We start from the raw sequence: 19,478 nt of genomic DNA on the forward strand, positions 1-19,478 counted from the left end.
GTGATATTCTTGAGTTACTTTTTCTAGCCAAAACAATCCAATCCACTGGAACCTAACTAAATCAAAGTACAATGATAATCTGTTTTCTTGTCCAGAATTTACTGGTATTGTTGTATATCTTTGATAGGATATGGGGAGTTTGAGGAGAGAGATCAGGAGAAAAAGAGGGAGAGAGAGAAAAAATATCTGAAAAGAGACAAGCAATATTAGATAATACAAGCCCATTAGTATAATTAATCATTGCTACCTTTATCAATCAACCTTCAGAAAAGTAGAGTTTTTTTAAAAAAAAAAATCCGTGCTCCTTTCCTTATAGTTGTATGAATTACTTATAGAGTGACATTCCTGCTGCCACTAACTTCAAATGAATGAAGTTCAGTTTTGACCAAGTCCAGGAAGTGGTTTGTTTCTACAGTTTGTGGTATGAGAAGATTACTTTCACTTGCAAATTTTTGCAATTTTTTCCTTGATATTTTTTCCTTTTCAAGGTATCCAAACTCAGCAAGGTTTCTGGGTTTCTTCCCCTTTCCCCCAAAAATACACAATGAGAAAGTTACATGGCACATTTAAAATATAAGGAATAGCTCTGAGTGAAAGAAACTGTTATTTTCCAAATATGACAAAGTTGCTGATAATTAGAAGAGCAAAGCTGAAACCTGCTATATCATTCCACTTCTATGACCACAATACCCATCAACGTATTCTCTTAAGTTGTTTCTTTACATGATGCAAACCTGCACAAAGGAGTCCTTCATAGTACATTGCACACAATTGCAGCCTTTTCAATGTCATTCATTCAGTCCCATCATTTAAGGTGATTAAGGCTTATTACTGAACTCATGTTAAAATATGTCATCAGATTTACACAAGCTTCTATTAAGAATCATGTCTTAACCTGTTTCCCGCAGACAAAAGCAAATACGTTATTCAGTACCTATAATTATTAGACAATAGTACATCTAATCCAGCCAAGCAGTTTTATTTTCCATTGAATTAAATGGGGGACAGTGATTCAGGTTTTATTAATGTGAATGTATCATGACTATTGTGTTTTTGCAAAAGCTTTAGTAAAGGATTTAGTCATTGTAAAACTTTGACCTTGAACATATATTCGTCTACTATCAACTGACTTGATTAGAAATATATTTTGAAAAAGAATGCTTAGGAATGTGAAAATCACTTATGTGGTGGTGGTGGGAATACAATTTTTTCTTGAGCATGCTTTTTTAAATTAGCTTTCCTATATGGATACAGATGGCAGCTCAGTACAATCCAGTATGATTTTATTTTTATGAAACTTTGAATGGCCATAGCCATTTAAAGACCCTTCCTTATGAATATTTGACTCAAAAACAGTTTTAGACTCCTATGAATCCAGTGTGGATGATATACAAGAACTCAGCTGCCTCAGCTATCATGTATTTGAAACGGCTATAAAATGCTTTTTCTTTGAAACAGTACCACTGTAACATAATTTGCGAGCAGCTTGCTCCTGTCTCACAGCTTTCTAGGCTTTAGCTTCCTTGTCAGTCTTTCCAGGAAAGAGATAGTTTGATGGCTTTGCAACAACTCTCCTTCAGATAGATCACTGTTTTTTAATGTAAAAGTAGGCATGAAGGATGGCAACATTCAAAAAGGATATTTGGAGTGGAATGGTTAAGAAATGTTCTTGTAATTTATTTTTCTTTTATTTCACAACCTGTGGCCGCTGCAACAAGGTTGTGACTGAATGCTGTTTTCAATTTTTAAAGGCTAACAGAGACAAGATAGTTGATTATGTATCATTTTCAAACTTCTTTTGAGGCATCCAGAAGTAGATATGGTAGCAGTTTGGAAGCCCCTAAATTCTATCTTGGGAGTGAGAAGCATTGAGACTTTGTCATGTCACATATGCATCCTCCAGTAATCCAACTATTCACACTACCTAGTGATAAGACTTGTAAGAAATATTGTAATGGCAGCTAGTTTGGGTATTTAGACTGCAGATGAAAACGGCATTGACCAGATTCTTTAATACCCATTACTGATGGCAAGTGTAATATTCTTACATAGTCTTCACTGATTAAAAGAGCATATAGAAGCATAGACATCCATTCTCTAAGATGTGTTTTCTAGCTCCTCGTGAATTGTACATTCAACACATCTGGACGCCATCAGATGTTATAAGACTGTACTGCTGGATAATAGCCCCAAAGGTGTTCCTGGAAATTCCCTTCTGCTTCTACCTGTAAGTGGATTTTCTCATCATAAACAGCTCTGTCAAAGCTCTGGTCAATATTGCTTTCTATTTCAGCAATATTACTTCATTTTTAAAAAAAAAATCAGCTGCAGTGGTTTGCAGATCAGCAGACGTGGAAAACCAACCTAGCAATTTAACTTGTTTTGCCTAGGGTCCATTTTTTTTTAAGTTTTTATTTTTTAAAAAAAACATACACATACAAAACATAAAACCATCTTCCATTTTATATACATACAGTGTGTCAGTTGGTTACAAATCTTTTGTGCTATCCTTTTATAGTAATTTACTCAGTTTATATCAATTTTCACATTGTCAAAGTAACACTTATATATTTATCAGTTATTAATCATCCATGACTGAACTATTTATTCCATCATTTTATACGAGATATTCCAAATTTTATCTTAAAATTTATGTTATACTTTCAACCAATATATGTCTATATTATGTTTTATATCAATGTATTAAATTTCTATCACAGAATTATCTAGTCTGTTACATTACCATGTCTTTTTATCCAACCATTGATAAAACAAATTGTTTATATTCTTGTTCTCTAATTTCAAATGCCAATTTACTCATTTAAGCACAATCCATAATTTTCTTAATAACTTCCTCCTGCCTAGGTATTTTAATTTCTCCCTTAAATTTCTCTTTTAAAATGTTAATACATTTACAACCAAATATTTCAACTCTTTGTTGTATATGCCTAGGGTCCATTTCAAAGTTCTAGCAAGTTCTTCAACTGTCACCAGATTTATGGCCATATTTCCTCCCCCCAAATACTGCTTTTGGAGGACAGCTTCAACACTATCAACCTAGGCAAAAAAGAAGTTCAGTTCAAAAGTTAAATGAATTAAGGCCTAGATGTCTTCTTGGTTCAAGTATTTGCCAGCACGTGCTTAATTTTGCAGACTCCTTCTGGACGTCTGAACGGCTGTTTTGTTCGAGGAGAGCAATTCCAGCAGGCCGTTTCCTAGCAAGGGGGCGTAGAGATCTTTGACTGGTATCCCAGGAGAAAAAGAACCGTCCACAAGCAGCTGTGCAGGGCAAGTCGTGTCCAATAAGAGGCTCCATCTTAGAAGAAATCGTCTCTCTCGACCCCGCAACCCCTCTCGGTTATCGAAGGAAACCTCCGCCTCTCCTGTCACTAATCGCTCGTGGCCCCGCCTACCCGTAGCTCGCTTTAACCAATGGGAGGCCGTTTCTTTCTCTTCTGTTCGGGACTGCCGAAGGTTAATGTACGTGTGTGTATGTTTGTGTTTTTGTCTGTCTGTCTGTCTCTCTCTCTCTCTCTCTCTGTGTGTGTGTGTGTGTGTGTGTGTGTGTGTGTGTGTGTGTGTGTGTGTGTGTAAGTGATAGGCTCCGAGATTTGTATATATTTACTAGGCTGAGGCTCCTCTTCGACCAATAAGAACGAGCAGCACGATTTTCTCATTAGCATACACACCTCGCTGTTTTGCATATCGCTTCAGCAGGCGCCGGGAGTCGGGCGAGTGAAGCTCACACACGCAGTCCCCCGTATTGTGTGCAACCCTAGAAGGCGAAGGAAAGCAGGCAGGCGGACGGGCGGCCAGTTGCTGGCAAAGCGCAACGGCCGAGCCGAGGAAAGAAGTGGCGAGCGCGTGTGCTGGAATGGCTGAAGGCTTCACTTCCTAGAAGAGAGCTGCGCTTACCTTCGGCGGCGTTGCAAAAGGAGAGCTCGGGGGAGAAGAGCGTCAAGGCAAATTCCAACGGGGCACGTTTTTACCTGCTGCCTTGAGAGGACTTGACGACAGCCAGCCGCCTTTCCATGGGGTCGGAAGGAAGGAAGGCGAGGCGCTGAAACGTCGCCTCTTCGCCTGGCGGGACTGCGTTGCGTGGAAGGGGAACGGAGAGGACGCTCGCTCCGGCCGAGCGTTCGCCGAGAGGTGGGAAAGGAAGGGAGCCAGTCAGCCAGCCAGCGGCGCCAGGCGAAGGACTCGGAGCAGCTCCAGGGCCCAGGCGGGGCGAGCGCAAAGGCACTTGGCCCCCCGTTGCTGAAAAGGGACAGTCCCCGGTCGGGCGGTGCGCGCCGAGGGAGCTTTTGACCGCCTCGGCGACAAGGACGAAGGGTCTGGCGATGCGCTGCTTGGCTCTGCTCGGTTTCTTCGCCTGGGGCTTTGGCTGCTTGGCTGGGCCCAGCGAAAGAGCTTCCCTTTCTCCATGCCCGGTTTCCTGTAGCTGCGATGGGGACGGAGGAGTGGACTGCTCCGGGAGGGGGCTCACCGCCGTGCCCGAAGGACTCAGCGCCTTCACTCACTTGCTGTAAGTAGGGAAGGGGGGGGCGCGGCGGTGGGGAATACGGGGAGTGGGTGGGTGGGTGGCACGCTCGTCTTTTTTTTTTTTTTATCTTGCCAAACAGGTTGTGTGTGCTTCATAACCTGGCCTAAAAAGCGAGGGAGAGAGAGAAAGAAAGGCGCCTCTCTCTTGCTTCTCTTCCAGCTCCTGGCTTGACTGCAGCCCTTCACCTGTGAGGAGAAATCCTTCCCGCCCGGAGGAAAATCGACCGCTTTGCAGTTCCCCTGTTGATTTGGGGGCGATTTACTAACGCGTAAAAAAAAAGTGTCTGGGCTCGAGTTTGTATGTGCATTGTTATGCGCATTCTGGGCTATTCTTACTACCCGGCCCGAGGAGGAATTCTCACTTTCGTGGGTGTGAAATGTACGCGAGGATTTTGTATTTTTTTATTTTAGGTCAAGGTTGAACGTATCTTTCCTTGTTTGAAGTAAATCTCTGCCTGAACTTAATGGCTTAGTTTAGGAATTCTGTTAATTGCCCTGTTCGCTACTTTGTTGTTCAAAATGCTTGAAGTGCCAAGGTTCTTGGTCTTTTTAAGGTCTTTTTAAAGTGGAGAAAGTGGGGCATCTGTTAAGAACTTTGACTGGAGAGGAACTAAAACATGGTAATTGAGTAACGTAGGATTCACTGGCGGGGAATTGTTATGTATCTTGTGCATAGTGTTTGTGGTAGCCTTTAATCCTTAAACACATTTTACTTGCACTTCCAAATAAATATGTCTATGGGTTTGTTTGTTTTTTAATCGGCAGACATTTTCTCAGTGTTTGCCATCTCTTAAGTCTATGGTTTTTTCCATTTCTCCTGTTTTGGGCTTTTATAATGAGTAAAGGTGGGAAAGAAAGGGATGACCCCATGACATTCCTCATGGAGAGATGAGATCTATGCAAACAGGTAAAAATGTGAGTGAACAGAAAGGTTGGAACACAATGGTGCTGTCCCAGGGTTCTTGGAGAGACCATTCATAAGAAATATACTCCATAAAATGCTGCACACGATGGACATGCAATCTTAAACATCAAGCTTTTGTAATATTACATATCACATTTTACGTAAATTTTAAGATACCATATTTTTGTAATTTTATATGTAATCACAATTATAGATACTGCTTTATCATTTAGAGTTAGATTGCTACTTTTGGATTTCATTCATGGATTTTAGTTGAATTGTTTTATAAATGTCTTTTAATTTGCCTTACTTTATTTACTGTCTCAAGATAGATTTATAAAGTACTCACAGGCACTGGTGAACACATTGCTTTTACTGATCTAAGACTATAAACTGCCCGCCTACTGCATAAAGCAAATAGAAAATAAGAGTTTACCTGATTTCTTGGATGAATAATAGCACATTTGGGTGAATATACAGATGCAGTCCAGTCCACAAAATGACACAATCTTTTGGCACAATCATGCGTGGACACACACACACACACACACACACACACACACACACAGAGAGAGAAACACACACATATACATTTGATGCTTTTCTATTTATGCAAAAATGCAGGTGTCAAATCACTTAATCCAGGCAATATTACTGAGGCTTAGTTTGAAAGCAAATTCAGCAAAACTAAGGCATCAATTCAATTAACTCCAGCTTTTCTCTTTAACAAAACTATTATAAGGATAAGCTTATAGAACGCAATATTAGGTGTGTAATGTATCTAGGATTTCAAGGGTGTGGAATACTATTACAAGGTGTGTATGTGGTTTGGTGTTAATCATTCTTTATGCTGAATTTGCAGACCATAAAGGTCTTGAATTTCCTAAAAATTGCTTTTGTTTTAATATTAGTAATTAGAGCTTACTTGAGAAGCTATAGTTTTCAAGTCAGGTGTGAAATGTTCACGGACTAATGAAGCAAAAATCTTGTTTAATTACCAAGACAGATTAAGGAAATATTGTAGAATACTTCAGCTGAAACTTTTGAGACAGAACAGGCAGTAAGAAACTATTAATTTCAAAAGAATTAGGAGCAGTGAGGTGCTGCTTAAGGGTCAAGAAACAGAAGAATTAATATCAAAGATATGAAGCCTAAATGAGATTTATTAGAATAACAAAATCTAGATTAAGATGTGAGAGTTCAAACTTGCTTGAGATGCCAGCATGGTTCTGAATTTGAGAGTATCATATGTTTTATAGTTGGAGAGAACAGGCAGGTGTATATGTTGAGATGTCTGCTCCCAATGTTACAATATTCATTTTGTAATTAGCAATTTACTTGCAATCTTAGAATAAAACATCTATTTTTGAACAAAAAACCCCAAATAATATCTATATAAGACTAACATTATTAAAGAAGTGTAAACAATTCCTAAAGCTACAGCAGCAAAAAATAAATCAGTGGCATAATTTTTAAAAAGTGAATATCCATTTGAAAATACATAGGTTTCTAAGAAAAATACTGAATGAAAAGCTGAAATATACCTTAAAAGACTATATGTCTCTTAGAAGGGAGTTTCTTAAGGAACAAGCCACTGCTGAACATGTTTGTCCCTAGGACTTACTGTTTTTGGTACCAGTCCCAGTACAGGAACTTTTACATATGTGTGTATGCGCAGTCCACCATGCATCTAATTTAGCACAGGATCACATAATAGCATCATCATTTATCCCATTCACTCAACTAAGATTTTAAATGGGTGGTATTAAAAATTCACCACTGTTAATTAAAGTTTCCCACAAATCTTTTATAATGGGGCATATTGAGTGTGCTTTATTTTTTTAAGAGTTTAAAATTATAAACAGATAATATGATTTTATAATGAGATGCAGTCACTTATTAAGGTAACTCTGGCTTTTTAGAATAAATATATATTCGTATATAAAACAAATATAAGCATATGATCTGAACTTTTTAGTGAATAGAATATGCTTGGTAAAACTGGTTTAAGTGGTAATTTTTCTTGTTAGTAACTAGATTTTCCTCTAAATTGCGATTATTGTACATTGGGTCATCAGCCTATTGTGAGTTTTGGGTCCAAACATTCTTTGGTTGCCACATTAGGGAAAGCTTTATTTTATACTGATGAAGACAACAACTGCAAAAGTTATTGATTTTATAAACCATTTCTTGTTTTTTAAAATATGAAAAAATATATAAAATATAAAATATAGGTAAATATAAAATATAGGTGACTAAATGGCACCAAAGGATGGGAAAAGCAAACATTTCATTAAAGAAAATTGATTTTATAAGTTTTATCACTTATTTTTACATATAATGAAGAAATTTAAGTGATCTATTTTTTGTTCTTGCTAGTATCTTATACTGGAGGTTTCATACTATATTTTTTCTATGACTTGTTTCTGTACATGGCAACAATTGAATACAGTGCAGATTTTTTTTTAGCACAATTATATGCGGGAGATGTTTTTTCTGCAAACATTTGTAGAATCAGGGTGGATAAAAATCGATGATTTAAAAAATAATTCCACCCTATATAGAATTGAGGTATAAGTATAGGTATAGCTTTGTGGTAGTATGCTTAAACTTATCTTGTCTTGATTTGTTCATTCTTAATAGCTATACTGGTGATATAGTTGAGTCAGTTTGAGAATTAAAATCACATTTAAAAGAAAATTAAGTACATTTTTCAGTTGCTTAGAAATAATGAAATATTTGTTTTTGTACATTCGTTGTTAGAAATAGTATACAAATATTGAAAGGAAAGCATTGCTATTTGTTGTATATTTTCAATAATCTACCAATTTATTTAACCACAACTGAGATGCTATAAATGAAATCTGTCAAAACATGATTTGATGATTGAGGATATACTGATTCTTTTCTCCCTATGTCTTACATTCCCTTGGGTTTTCTATTTTATTTTTGTACATAATAGCCATTTCCAAACCATAGTTTACAATGGATTTATAAACCATGATTTGAAAAGACCACTAGGCAGTTAACTATTCTGGAAGTTGTGGCGAGCAGTATTTAGACAAAACCAAGACCTAAGAGAGAAAACTGTTATGTAGAAGGAAAATGTAAGAGCTTGCAGAACATTCAAACTTCAAATTAAGGTTTAGCAATTTGATCTCCTCCAGATGTTTTCAAGTACGGACTCCATCAATCCCAACTAGCACATCCAGTGTTTTGAGGCTTGAAGACCATCAGGATAAACATAAAAAATTCCAATTCCAGCACTAGCATATGATCTATTTTTGTCTAACGTGTTTACTAGGCTTTGAATATGTTCAGTATATTCTAAACATATACACGGGAGTATAAATTAGAATATATAGTAGGAAGATTATTGACTACATTGATACTGTTAAATATAATGTAAGATTTGCAAACAGGTAGAAACTAATGCTGGTCTTCCGATGAATGGGAGCCATAGGGAGAGATTAGAGAATTACCTCATACTGCTTTTGCTGATAGGAACAATTATGTTTACATGAGACCAAAATTGGATTCAATCCACTACCTTATAAAGTACAGTTATACTATCCATTTTCCTCACAGATAATTATGCTAATCATTTGTATCTCATTGACCTGCTATAATAGAAAAAAGAACTTTCTATCCTGCTTTATAAAAGGCTTCCTAACTTGTAGGCAAATAACTGTTTACGAGCCTGATTTATATGTTTTTTTATTCTGTTGGAAATTCAGATACAGATACAGTGTAGTTCTCAACATGCTACCACAATTGAGTCTGAAATTTTCATTGCTAAGCAAGACAGTTGTTAAGTGAATTTTGCTCAATTTTATAACCTTTCTTGCCACAGTTATTAAGTGAATCACTGCAGTTAAGTTAGTAACGTAATTGTTACGTGAATCTGCTTTCCCATTGACTTTACTTATCAGAAGTTCACAAAAGGTGATTGCATGACCCTGGATACTGCAACCAACTACATGCCAGTTGCTATTGTCCAAATTTTGATCCCGTGATCATGGGGATGCTGCAATGGTTGTAAATGTGAAAAATGACCATAAGTCACTTTTTTCAGTGTTGTAACCTTGAATGGTCACTAAACAAATTGTTGTAAATGGAGGACTACCTCTAGTTTAGTATAATAAATAATGATAGGGGGGAATTGAATAGAAAAGAGCCTGATAGCAAAAAGTAATAGAGATTGATAGCAGTATAAATTTGATGGCAAGTAGAAAATAATTGATGTTATAACCATAGCTAACAAGTACTGTAGTCAAGAATGCTTTGGCTTGCATAATTCAAGTGCTTAATTGCTGAATATCTGATTTCATGATTGCTTTCTACTAGTATATAAATGTCGTAATAATTGTTTTCATTCTTTCATGACAGTTGATGTCTAATATGATATGCAAATATAGCTCCATATCACAAATTTATTAGATTGACTTGTTATGCTGAGTGAATCTCTTATCATTTCTAAGCTCAAGAAAATCTTACCATATGGATACTGCCGCCTCCTATCTTCCAAGAAGAAACTCTATTTCACCTAACCAACTTGCAGGTCTGTTATTCCAGTATGGTGTGTTGGCTAAGGTATTCAAATTGGATTGAAAATATCTGGTTTCTATTCCCCATCAAACATGGAGCAGTCTGCATTCCTTCTCTCTTATTATAGGGTGAGAAAAGGGGGAGAAATTTGAGGGGGAGGGGAAGATGATTGATAGTAAGCACTAAGTGTTGTGGATATTGATCGGGAGCTTGGTTATAAAATAGATGGTTGCATAAATGTTTTAAATAAATAAAATAGATAAATTTAGATAAATCCTGTCTCTCCATTGGAGATCCTTCTGATTACAGGTAGATATTTGATCGTGGCATAAAGAACTCAAAAGGGCATGGTAGCTTCCATAGGAAGAAAGAACAATCCATTTCAATATTTACTGATCCAATTTTTAAATTCAGGTGCCTCTTATGAAAGGGCTTTGTTTCACAGTGAAAAAAACAGGTTCTGGGAATGTTGTAGAAATCTATTGAATTCTGAATGTTCATAGACACTAAATTAGACATTCTTAGTTGTATAGTATAGCTTGGTAAATTCATGGAGGGGGGTAGAGGAGGAAAAATATTAGTTCTAAGAAAAGCATTATCTTGTTAAACTTTGTACTAAGTTGCAGTAATTTAACCTTTATTTTAAGAGACAGACATGTCAAATGAATATTTCAGCATGATACTTACAGTTCTACAGGATCTCTTGAATTTATTTATATTGGTTTATTTCTCTCTTTTTCAATCTCTTCATCCTATGTATAGTAAAGCCACAATTACTGAGTTCTATTTAGTTTGATTCTTTCATACCACTTGCCTTCATTTAGCCTTCCTAATTCTTAACTCCATAATTTTCTTACAGAAAATTGTGTAAGTGTTTAGATTTAAATAGAAACTGGAAATCACTCCTCTCTTTTTTTCTTAAATAGCAGCTGAGAAGCAGTAAGACTTTTTCATCATTACTATAGCTAAGTTTATTTGCCAAAAAGGTCCTGATTTTGATATTTAACCACTGTCTATTCAAATATGCTATGGGTTTAAATGTGTAAAAGGTTTAATATTATTCATCTGTAAAGAGTAGTTGAAATCCTTGTTTCAGTACAGTCTGTGCAAGCATAAATTTGACTACTATATTTGAAAACACCAAATTAAAACACATGTTATATGTATCTCATGAGAAATGTATCTCTATTCAATAGGATTTATTTCAAAGGTGTTATACAGTTGTAGCTTTAACAGAGTATCATCAGGGATTTTTGTTGTTTCCATTTTAAGTAGAGTGTGTAAAAATGGATTGTTTGAATTTCAGCACATATTTGTTTACACTGATAAAATACTTAATGTTGTCCAAGAATGAAAGTGAAAGTTCTGCAGATTTTTTTTTTTTTTGTGAGAATAAGTGATTGTGTCTAAAAGGTAGTAGCATTTTGCTGACATTGTCTGGATGTGCAAATTAAGCAGAATCAGATCAGTTAATAAAGGGAGATTTCAGGAAATAGGAGTGTAAAATAGTTTGGGAAATTAAATATATATATATATTGGAAGACACTAATACAAGTGAATTCCAGATAGCTGCCAAAATACTTACATGGATATCTTGGGGCTCATCTTGGAAGAAACTTGACTTAAATTGATTTTATTACTTTAATAAAAATAAATATGCACACATTCTTAATTGTAAGGGTATTCAAATCTTCTCTTACCATATATGTCTTTTAACAACATATAAGGCATTTTAGAAATATTCTATACTGGTAGTTTTCAACTTAATGAGCACAATTGGGACCAGAGTTTTGGTTGGAAGTTGTTAGATCATAAGTCAACCATGTGATTTTGGCTGATTTCATGACATTTTGTGGTGGTTGTTAAGTGGATTATGGTAGTCCTTAAGCAAATCTATGATTATTAAGTGACCTGTATCTTCTAAATGTGTGGGTTTTTTTCCAGAAACCAGGAAAAAATGTTAAAATCATGGTTATGACTCTGAGACATTACAACTGGTCATAAAGATGAACTGATTGTCAAGCAACCAAAACGCCATATGACTGCAGGGAGTGATTGTGCAGGGCATTTTACAATGGCTAGAAGTGCTTTAGAGGTAAAAAAAAAAACCTGCTCCAGGCCTGACCTAATTTCAAACGGCTGTTAAGTGACAGGTCATAAGTCGAGGACTACTTTTATATAGACAAAAGTTCATTAAAATGTTTGAGTCAGGGGTCCCCAAACTTGGCAACTTTAAGACTTGTGGACTTCAACTCCCAGAAGTTTGGAGTTTGGAGACCTCTGGCTTAAGTGTTCTGTTTTCAAAGAAAAACTAGATTAGTGTACGGGGTCCTTGACTTATTACTGTAATTGGGATTGGAACTTAAATCATTAAGTGAGGTGGTGATATAAATGAGTCCTTCCCATTTTTATGATCTTATTTTGGCATGGTTGTTAATGGAATCACATGGTCAGTAAGTGAATCCAGCTTTTCCCATTATCTTTGGTTGTCAGAAGCCAGCTGGGTTGGTTGCAAATGGCAATCACATGATCCTGGGATGCTACAACCATTGTAAATACATGCCATTTGCTAAACATCTAAATTTTGATCTCATGGCTGAAGGGAATGTCTTAAGTATAAGGACCAGTTATAATTGTCACTGATATTTTGAACTCTCAGTAAACAAATGGTCATAAGTCAAGAGCTACCTATATTTTATCTGCAAACAAAACAGTACTAATTTATCAGGGATTTAATTCTGTAGAGCAGGGGTTCCCAACCTGGGGTGCTCACACCCCCTGGGGGTATGAGACGGTATTCCAGAGGGTGTGAGTAAAGTCCAGGTAAATAATAGAATATTGGCTATATGTTGGCATTTTTATTTATTATTTATTTCAGGGGGTGCAAGGTTTGAGTGAAATTTCTTTAGGGGTGCAGGTCGAAAAAAAGGTTGGGAACCACTGCTGTAGAGATAAAGTTCTTATTATCTGTAGGGTTTTATGTAAATCAATTGAATGGTTGAGAAAAATCTCTCAGTACTTGGTTTTAAATACACTGCTCAAAAAAATAAATGGAACACAAAAATAAGACATCCTAGATCTGAATGAAATATTCTTATTAAATACTTTGTTCATAATATAGTTGAATGTGCTAACAACAAAATCACACAAAAATTATCAATGGAAATCAAATTTAGCAACCCATGGAGGTCTGGATTTGGAGTTATACTCAAAATTAAAGTGGAAAAAAAACACTACAGGCTGATCCAACTTTGATGTAATGTCCTTACAACAAGTCAAAATGAGGCTCAGTAGTGTGTGTGGCCTCCATGTGCCTGTATGACCTCCCTACAATGCCTGGGCATGCTCCTGATGAGGTGGCGGATGGTCTCCTGAGGGATCTTCTCCCACACCTGGACTAAAGCATCCCCCAACTCCTGGACAGTCTATGGTGCAACGTGGCATTGGTGGATGGAGCGAGACATGATGTCCCAGATGTGCTCAATTGGATTCAGGTCTGGGGAACGGGCGGGCCAGTCCATAGCATCAATGCCTTCGTCTTGCAGGAACTGCTGACACACTCCAGCCACATGAGGTTTAGCATTGTCATGCATTAGGAGGAACCCAGGGCCAACCACACCAGCATATGGTCTCACAAGGGGTCTGAGGATCTCATCTCAGTACCTAATGGCAGTCAGGCTACCTCTGGCGAGCACATGGAAGGCTGTGCAGCCCCCTAAAGAAATGCGACCCCACCCCATTACTGACTCACTGCCAAACTGGTCATGCTGGAGGATGTTGCAGGCAGCAGAACCTTCTCCACGGCGTTTCCAGACCCTGTCACATCTGTCACATGTGCTCAGTGTGAACCTGCTTTCATCTGTGAAGAGCACAGGGCGCCAGTGGCGAATTTGCCAATCTTGGTGTTCTCTGGCAAATGCCAAATGTCCTGCATGGTGTTGGGCTGTAAGCACAACCCCCACCTGTGGACGTCGGGCCCTCATACCACCCTTATGGAGTATGTTTCTGACCGTTTGAGCAGCCACATGCACATTTATGGCCCGCTGGAGGTCATTTTGCAGGGCTCTGGCAGTGCTCCTCCTGTCCCTCCTTGCACAAAGGTGGAGGTAGTGGTCCTGATGCTGTGTTGTTGCCCTCCTACGGCCTCCTCCACGTCTCCTGATGTACTGGCCTGTCTCCTGGTAGTGCCTCCATGCTCTGGACACTACGCTGATAGACACAGCAAACCTTTTTGCCACAGCTCGCATTGATGTGCCATCCTGGATGAGCTGCACTACCTGAGCCACTTGTGTGGGTTGTAGACTCCGTCTCATGCTACCATTAGAGTGAAAGCACCGCCAGCATTCAAAAGTGATCAAACCATTCAGCCAGAAAGCATAGGAACTGAGAAGTGGTCTCTGGTCACCACCTGCAGAACCACTCCTTTATTGAGGATGTCTTGCTAACTGCCTATGCTTTCCACCTGTTGTCTATTCCATTTGCATAATATCATGTGAAAATGATTGTCAATCAGTGTTGCTATCTAAGTGGACAGTTTGATTTCACAGAAGTGTGATTGACTTGGAGTTACATTGTGTTGTTTAAGTGTTATCTTTATTTTTTTGAGCAGTGTATATGCATGACAGTGTATTACTTTATAAAGCAATATAGTTTTTCTGGGAAACCAGCTTTTTAAAATATCAGGTGATCTAACTTGGGGGCTTCATGATTCCCATGCAAGAGAATTGGAATACCTTCATAAGTATGCAAAAATGTGCTGACAGAGTTATGAAAAAACATTAATGAGAGACGACAGTGAAGATGTTGGTTAAAAGTGCTGAAGCTTATCGAAGGCTATATGGTACTAAATGTTCATCTACAGTAGTCCTTGACTTACAACAGTTCACTTAGTGAGTTTGAAGTTACAATGACATGAAAAAAGGACTTATTACTGTTTTTCATACTTACAACTGTTACAGCATCCCCATGGCCAGTGGTGGGATTCAAATTATTTTACTACCAGTTCTATGGGTGTGGCTTGGTGGGCATGGCAGGGGAAGGATACTGTAAAATCTCCAGTCAGAGGTGGTATTTGTTGGTTCTCCGAACTACTCAAAATTTCCGCTACTGGTTCTCCAGAACTGGTCAGAACCTGCTGAATACCACCTCTGCCCGTGGCCATATAATCCAGAGGTGGTAATCAGTAGGTTCTGACCAGTTCTGGAGAACCAGTAGTGGAAATTTTGAGTAGTTCGGAGAACCAGCAAATACCACCTCTGACTGGAGATTTTACAGTATCCTTCCCCTGCCATGCCCACCAAGCCACACCCATAGAACCGGTAGTAAAATAATTTGAATCCCACCACTGATGTGATCAAAATTCAGACACATTGCAACTGACTCATTTATGATGGTTGCTGTGTCCTGGGATCATGTGATCAATTTTCTAACAAACAAAGTCTATGGAGAAAGTAGATTCACTTAGGAACCATGTTGCTAACTTAGCAGCTGTTGTGACTGTGGCAAGAAAATTTTTAAAATGAGGCAAAACTCACTTGTAATATGCCTTAATTATAGTCTTAAAACAAGGATTACCTATATAATGAATGTAGTATTAATTTACTCAATCTGAGAGACTAATTATATCATGTTACACTGCCAACTCTACGGTATTATTTGATGATCATGCATAGCATGATCATTAAATACCTATATAATAAGCAGTTTTCTCAGATGATTTGTTGATGGCCACTACATTGCTGATATGCTACTACATTGCTGATTCTGTGTATGAGAGTGGATTTACTTCCAAAGAATTCTTGCATAATAAATAAAACTTTAACATGGCACATATAATTATGCACTTTTAATAGCAGTAACAATGGAAGTGCTGGGCTAAATCAGAAACTGTTTAGTTTCTAATTCTAAATCTAGTTTTAAATCATATATATTGTATAGTTTATACTGTTTTGTATGTAACAAGTCACAAAAGAAAAATAATTAAAATGTAACAATACAGTTACAATAGATTAAAAATGTGCATTAAAATATTGATGGAACTTGTTTCCAAAATGGCCAATCAAGAGCTTATTGCAAGTCAGGATATGAATACGCTTGGCAGCCACACACCTGCTTAATACTGTGTTTCTCAGAAAATAAGGCCGGGCCTTATTTTCTTTTGACCCCCGAAAAAGCAGGTAGGCCGTCTTGAATCCTCTGATGAATCCTCCTTTGGGGTGGATCCTTTGGGAAAATCCTCTGGGAAGCTTGGTGCTAAGGGTCTGTAGGATGATTCCCTTTCTCTTCTGTTTGGATTGGAAGGTTTGCCTCTGCTCGAAGGGCAAAATGGATAGATGGTTCCCTTTTTAAAACTACTGGGAGGGGTGGGGAGGAAGCTGCCTGGCCGGTCTGTATTCTTAGGGAACTGACAGAATGAGAGTAAAGAAAACTTAAATGGGGAAAGGTCCACGGGGGTGGGTGGGCAGCTGGAGCAAGAGGAGAGTCCCCGACCATACAAGGGATGAGACCGTGACCCGAAGCTCTGGGGTGGGAAGCAAACCGAGGCATGGGGGGGGAGAGAAACGATCGCATCACCCTCTCGCCGCCACTTCCGTCCACCCAACCCCAAAAGACTCACCGACTTGCAGGACCTTGTCGACGCAGCTGCTGTCAATAAAAGCGATGCCCCTGTGGGAGGGCAGGTGGTTCTCGCCAGCGGGGTCTGTCTTACCACTGCTGCTGTTGTTGGAGATGGTGCTGGTGAGAGGGGTGCCAGTGCCGGCGGGAACTGTGGAAGCTATGGCTTCCCTGCCCGAGAAGCAGCTGAAATGCTGCCGGTGGAGGAATGCGTAGCACTCCAAACGCAGCAGCACACGGGTAGAAGGGAAAGCAACAGCGGCAGAGGAAACAACAGTGGCGGGCAAAGTGCCCCACCACCACTGAGGCCAACATCCACACCACCGCTGCTGCCGCCCGCTGACCCAGCCTGCACCTAGCACCATACCCGGGTCTGTAGCAAAGGCGCTTGGCGGGGGTAGGGAGCTCTCCATGCTCCACCATGATCGGCCGTTGGGAACAGCTGGCGGCGAGGCGTGGCTGCCTGCGGGGTGCTCCTAATGGCAAGTTCCTCCCGCCCCAATTTCACATGTTTTAAACTAGGCCTAAATTGAGTGGGGTTTAATTGGGGTCTTCCTATTGGGGGGGCATATTGTTGGAGAAACACGGTATGAACTAAAAAGATTCTGCTCATATTTTAGAAAACACACCTTTAACCTGTTAAATCAGTCCTAGAACTGGTCTACATTTCAATTTCCTATATGCATACACATAAAAATATGGGCCCTCAAAGTTAAAATAAAACCTGAAAAAGAATATTGTAGGAGAATATGTGTGTGTGTGTGTGTGTGTGTGTGTGTGTATCTTTGGTTATTTGGGTTTTCTCCCGCGTAAAGTTGGAAGTATCTAGGCGATGTTTTGATGAAGTCCGAGAATTACTCCGAGAAGCACAAAGCCGAAGACACAAGCCAGAAGGTGATGAATGAGACTTCATCGAAACGTCACCTAGATACTTCCAATTTTACGTGGAAGAAAACCCGAATAACCAAAGATCCACATAAAAATACCCGCAAGAACCTCAGAAAACAAATATATATATATGAATATATGAATATATAAATATATATATATATATATATATATATATGAATATGAATATAGAATATTTTAGGGGAAAAACCCTCTGACAATCTGAAGCAGAATTTGCTAGAAGAGAGTTAAAGCTGTGCTAAGAAACAGTAAACAGAAAGAAGAGAAATAATTTATAAGATGTCATTGTACATATTAGAACTCATTAAATGTTTACAATGAATTTTAAGTAACCTTAGTCTAATTAGATGATTGAATGCTACACCCCCTACAGAGTGTATCATATTTATTTATTTATTTTGGTTTATAGTCCTTGGTAAAACAATTGTAAAAACAATTGTAAAAAATCTCCCCCAAAAACCTAAAAACAGAAAAATTCATCAGCACATTTATCTTTTGTAAATATTGATGCATCGTTACCTATTTAAAAGCATATCCTTTCTATTATTTTTGTTTCCTTAAATAAAGGGCAAAATAAAGCTCTCACCTATATTTACTTACTTGGTTGGTCCACACTATGGCCACTGCAAAGAAGGCCCAACAGCACCTGCACTTTCTGAGGCTGCTGAAAAAGAGTGGTCTGGGTGAGAAATTTCTGGTTACTTTCTACCGTTCTACCATCGAGAGCATTATGGCATACACTGTAACGGTGTGGTATTTTGGATGCTCTGCAGTGGATAAGAAGATGCTCCAGAGAATTATAAACACAGCACAAAAAATCATTGGTTGCTCTCTTTCTTCTTTGGAAGAGATTGCGAAGTCGAAATTCCTCTCGAGAACACTAAAAATCTCCACAGACCGTTCTCATCCTGGACATTCATATTTTGATCTGTTACCATCAGGGAGGCGTTAAAATGAAGACTAACAGATTGAGAAAGTTTCTTTTCTAAGGCAGTAATTGTCTTGAATCAAACAGTGCATTTGTGATTTAGTCCTATCATTATTATTATTATTATTATTATTATTATTATTATTATTATTATTTACTCAGTAGTATGATTGTGATGTGGTGTTTGGGGCGCTGTGTTGGAGTAGCTTTCAAATTTCATTGTATTCGTGGAATGCAGTGACAAAGGTATTCTATATCTGTACAATCAATTTAGTGTTATTATACAACAGCATACAACATTTAAAAGATACAGTCAGAAACTGACAGTATCTATCTTTTGTCTCATTTAAAAACATGTTTTTCATTTTCTAGACAACTGAAAACAAGAAGAAAACAAAGGAAAAAAATAAGTGCTATACCTCCAAGAGTACAAATTAGACCAAGGCTGTGCCATTTATCAGAGAATAATTATCATGTTCAATATTCTGCCTACCACTGGTCAAACATGTTTCTTTTATGAAGTTTCTTTTGTGAGATTTAAATACATATAAAACATTATTGGATTAATTATTCTGTGTACATCGCAGATAATCACAGCTCGTTTTAATTATTCCAGTGAGATGCTAATGCACTTAATGAACAACAATATAAACCACAAAGTAATGATTAATAAATCATTATTAATTATTGCACTTTATATAGCTAATAGGCAGTTTCACACATTTTTATAATAAAACAGTATTATTTTGAAGGATATTTCATGTCTTTTATTTTTTACTATATTTATATATCTATATAACAAAAAAGATATGTTTGTAGATACACAAAACAACTGGTATTTAGCTGGAATATCATGATACATTTTCAGACACTTGTATACTGCCAAAGAGCATATAGATTGAACACTAAGTGCTATAGAAATTAAAGTATTACTTTCAGAAAAACAATGAACCAGCTACATACAAATACAAGTTGTAATTTAAAAAAAAATCCTTTCTAAACTAGGAATTTTAACCTTAGTTAACTGATTGT

At 37.8% G+C, this 19,478-nt stretch overlaps 1 protein-coding gene across 2 annotated transcripts in view; it reads left to right on the forward strand.

Annotated features, from left to right (window-relative positions):
- Positions 1-3,542: 3,542 nt before the first annotated feature.
- LGR4 (leucine rich repeat containing G protein-coupled receptor 4) overlaps positions 3,543-19,478 on the forward strand; it is a 71,951-nt gene continuing 56,015 nt past the window's right edge. Inside the window, exon 1 of one of the 2 annotated variants that reach the window (XM_026706206.2) lies at positions 3,543-4,525. In XM_026706206.2, the coding sequence (XP_026561991.1) occupies positions 4,341-4,525 (185 nt within the window). In that variant the 5' untranslated portion in view covers positions 3,543-4,340. The remainder of the gene's footprint in view (positions 4,526-19,478) is intronic. The other variant, XM_026706212.2, reaches the window with a different exon arrangement.

Source organism: Pseudonaja textilis, chromosome 1 (assembly GCF_049901715.1).
Source record: "Pseudonaja textilis isolate UNSWEBS1 chromosome 1, rPseTex1.2, whole genome shotgun sequence".
Classification (NCBI taxonomy): domain Eukaryota; kingdom Metazoa; phylum Chordata; class Lepidosauria; order Squamata; family Elapidae; genus Pseudonaja; species Pseudonaja textilis.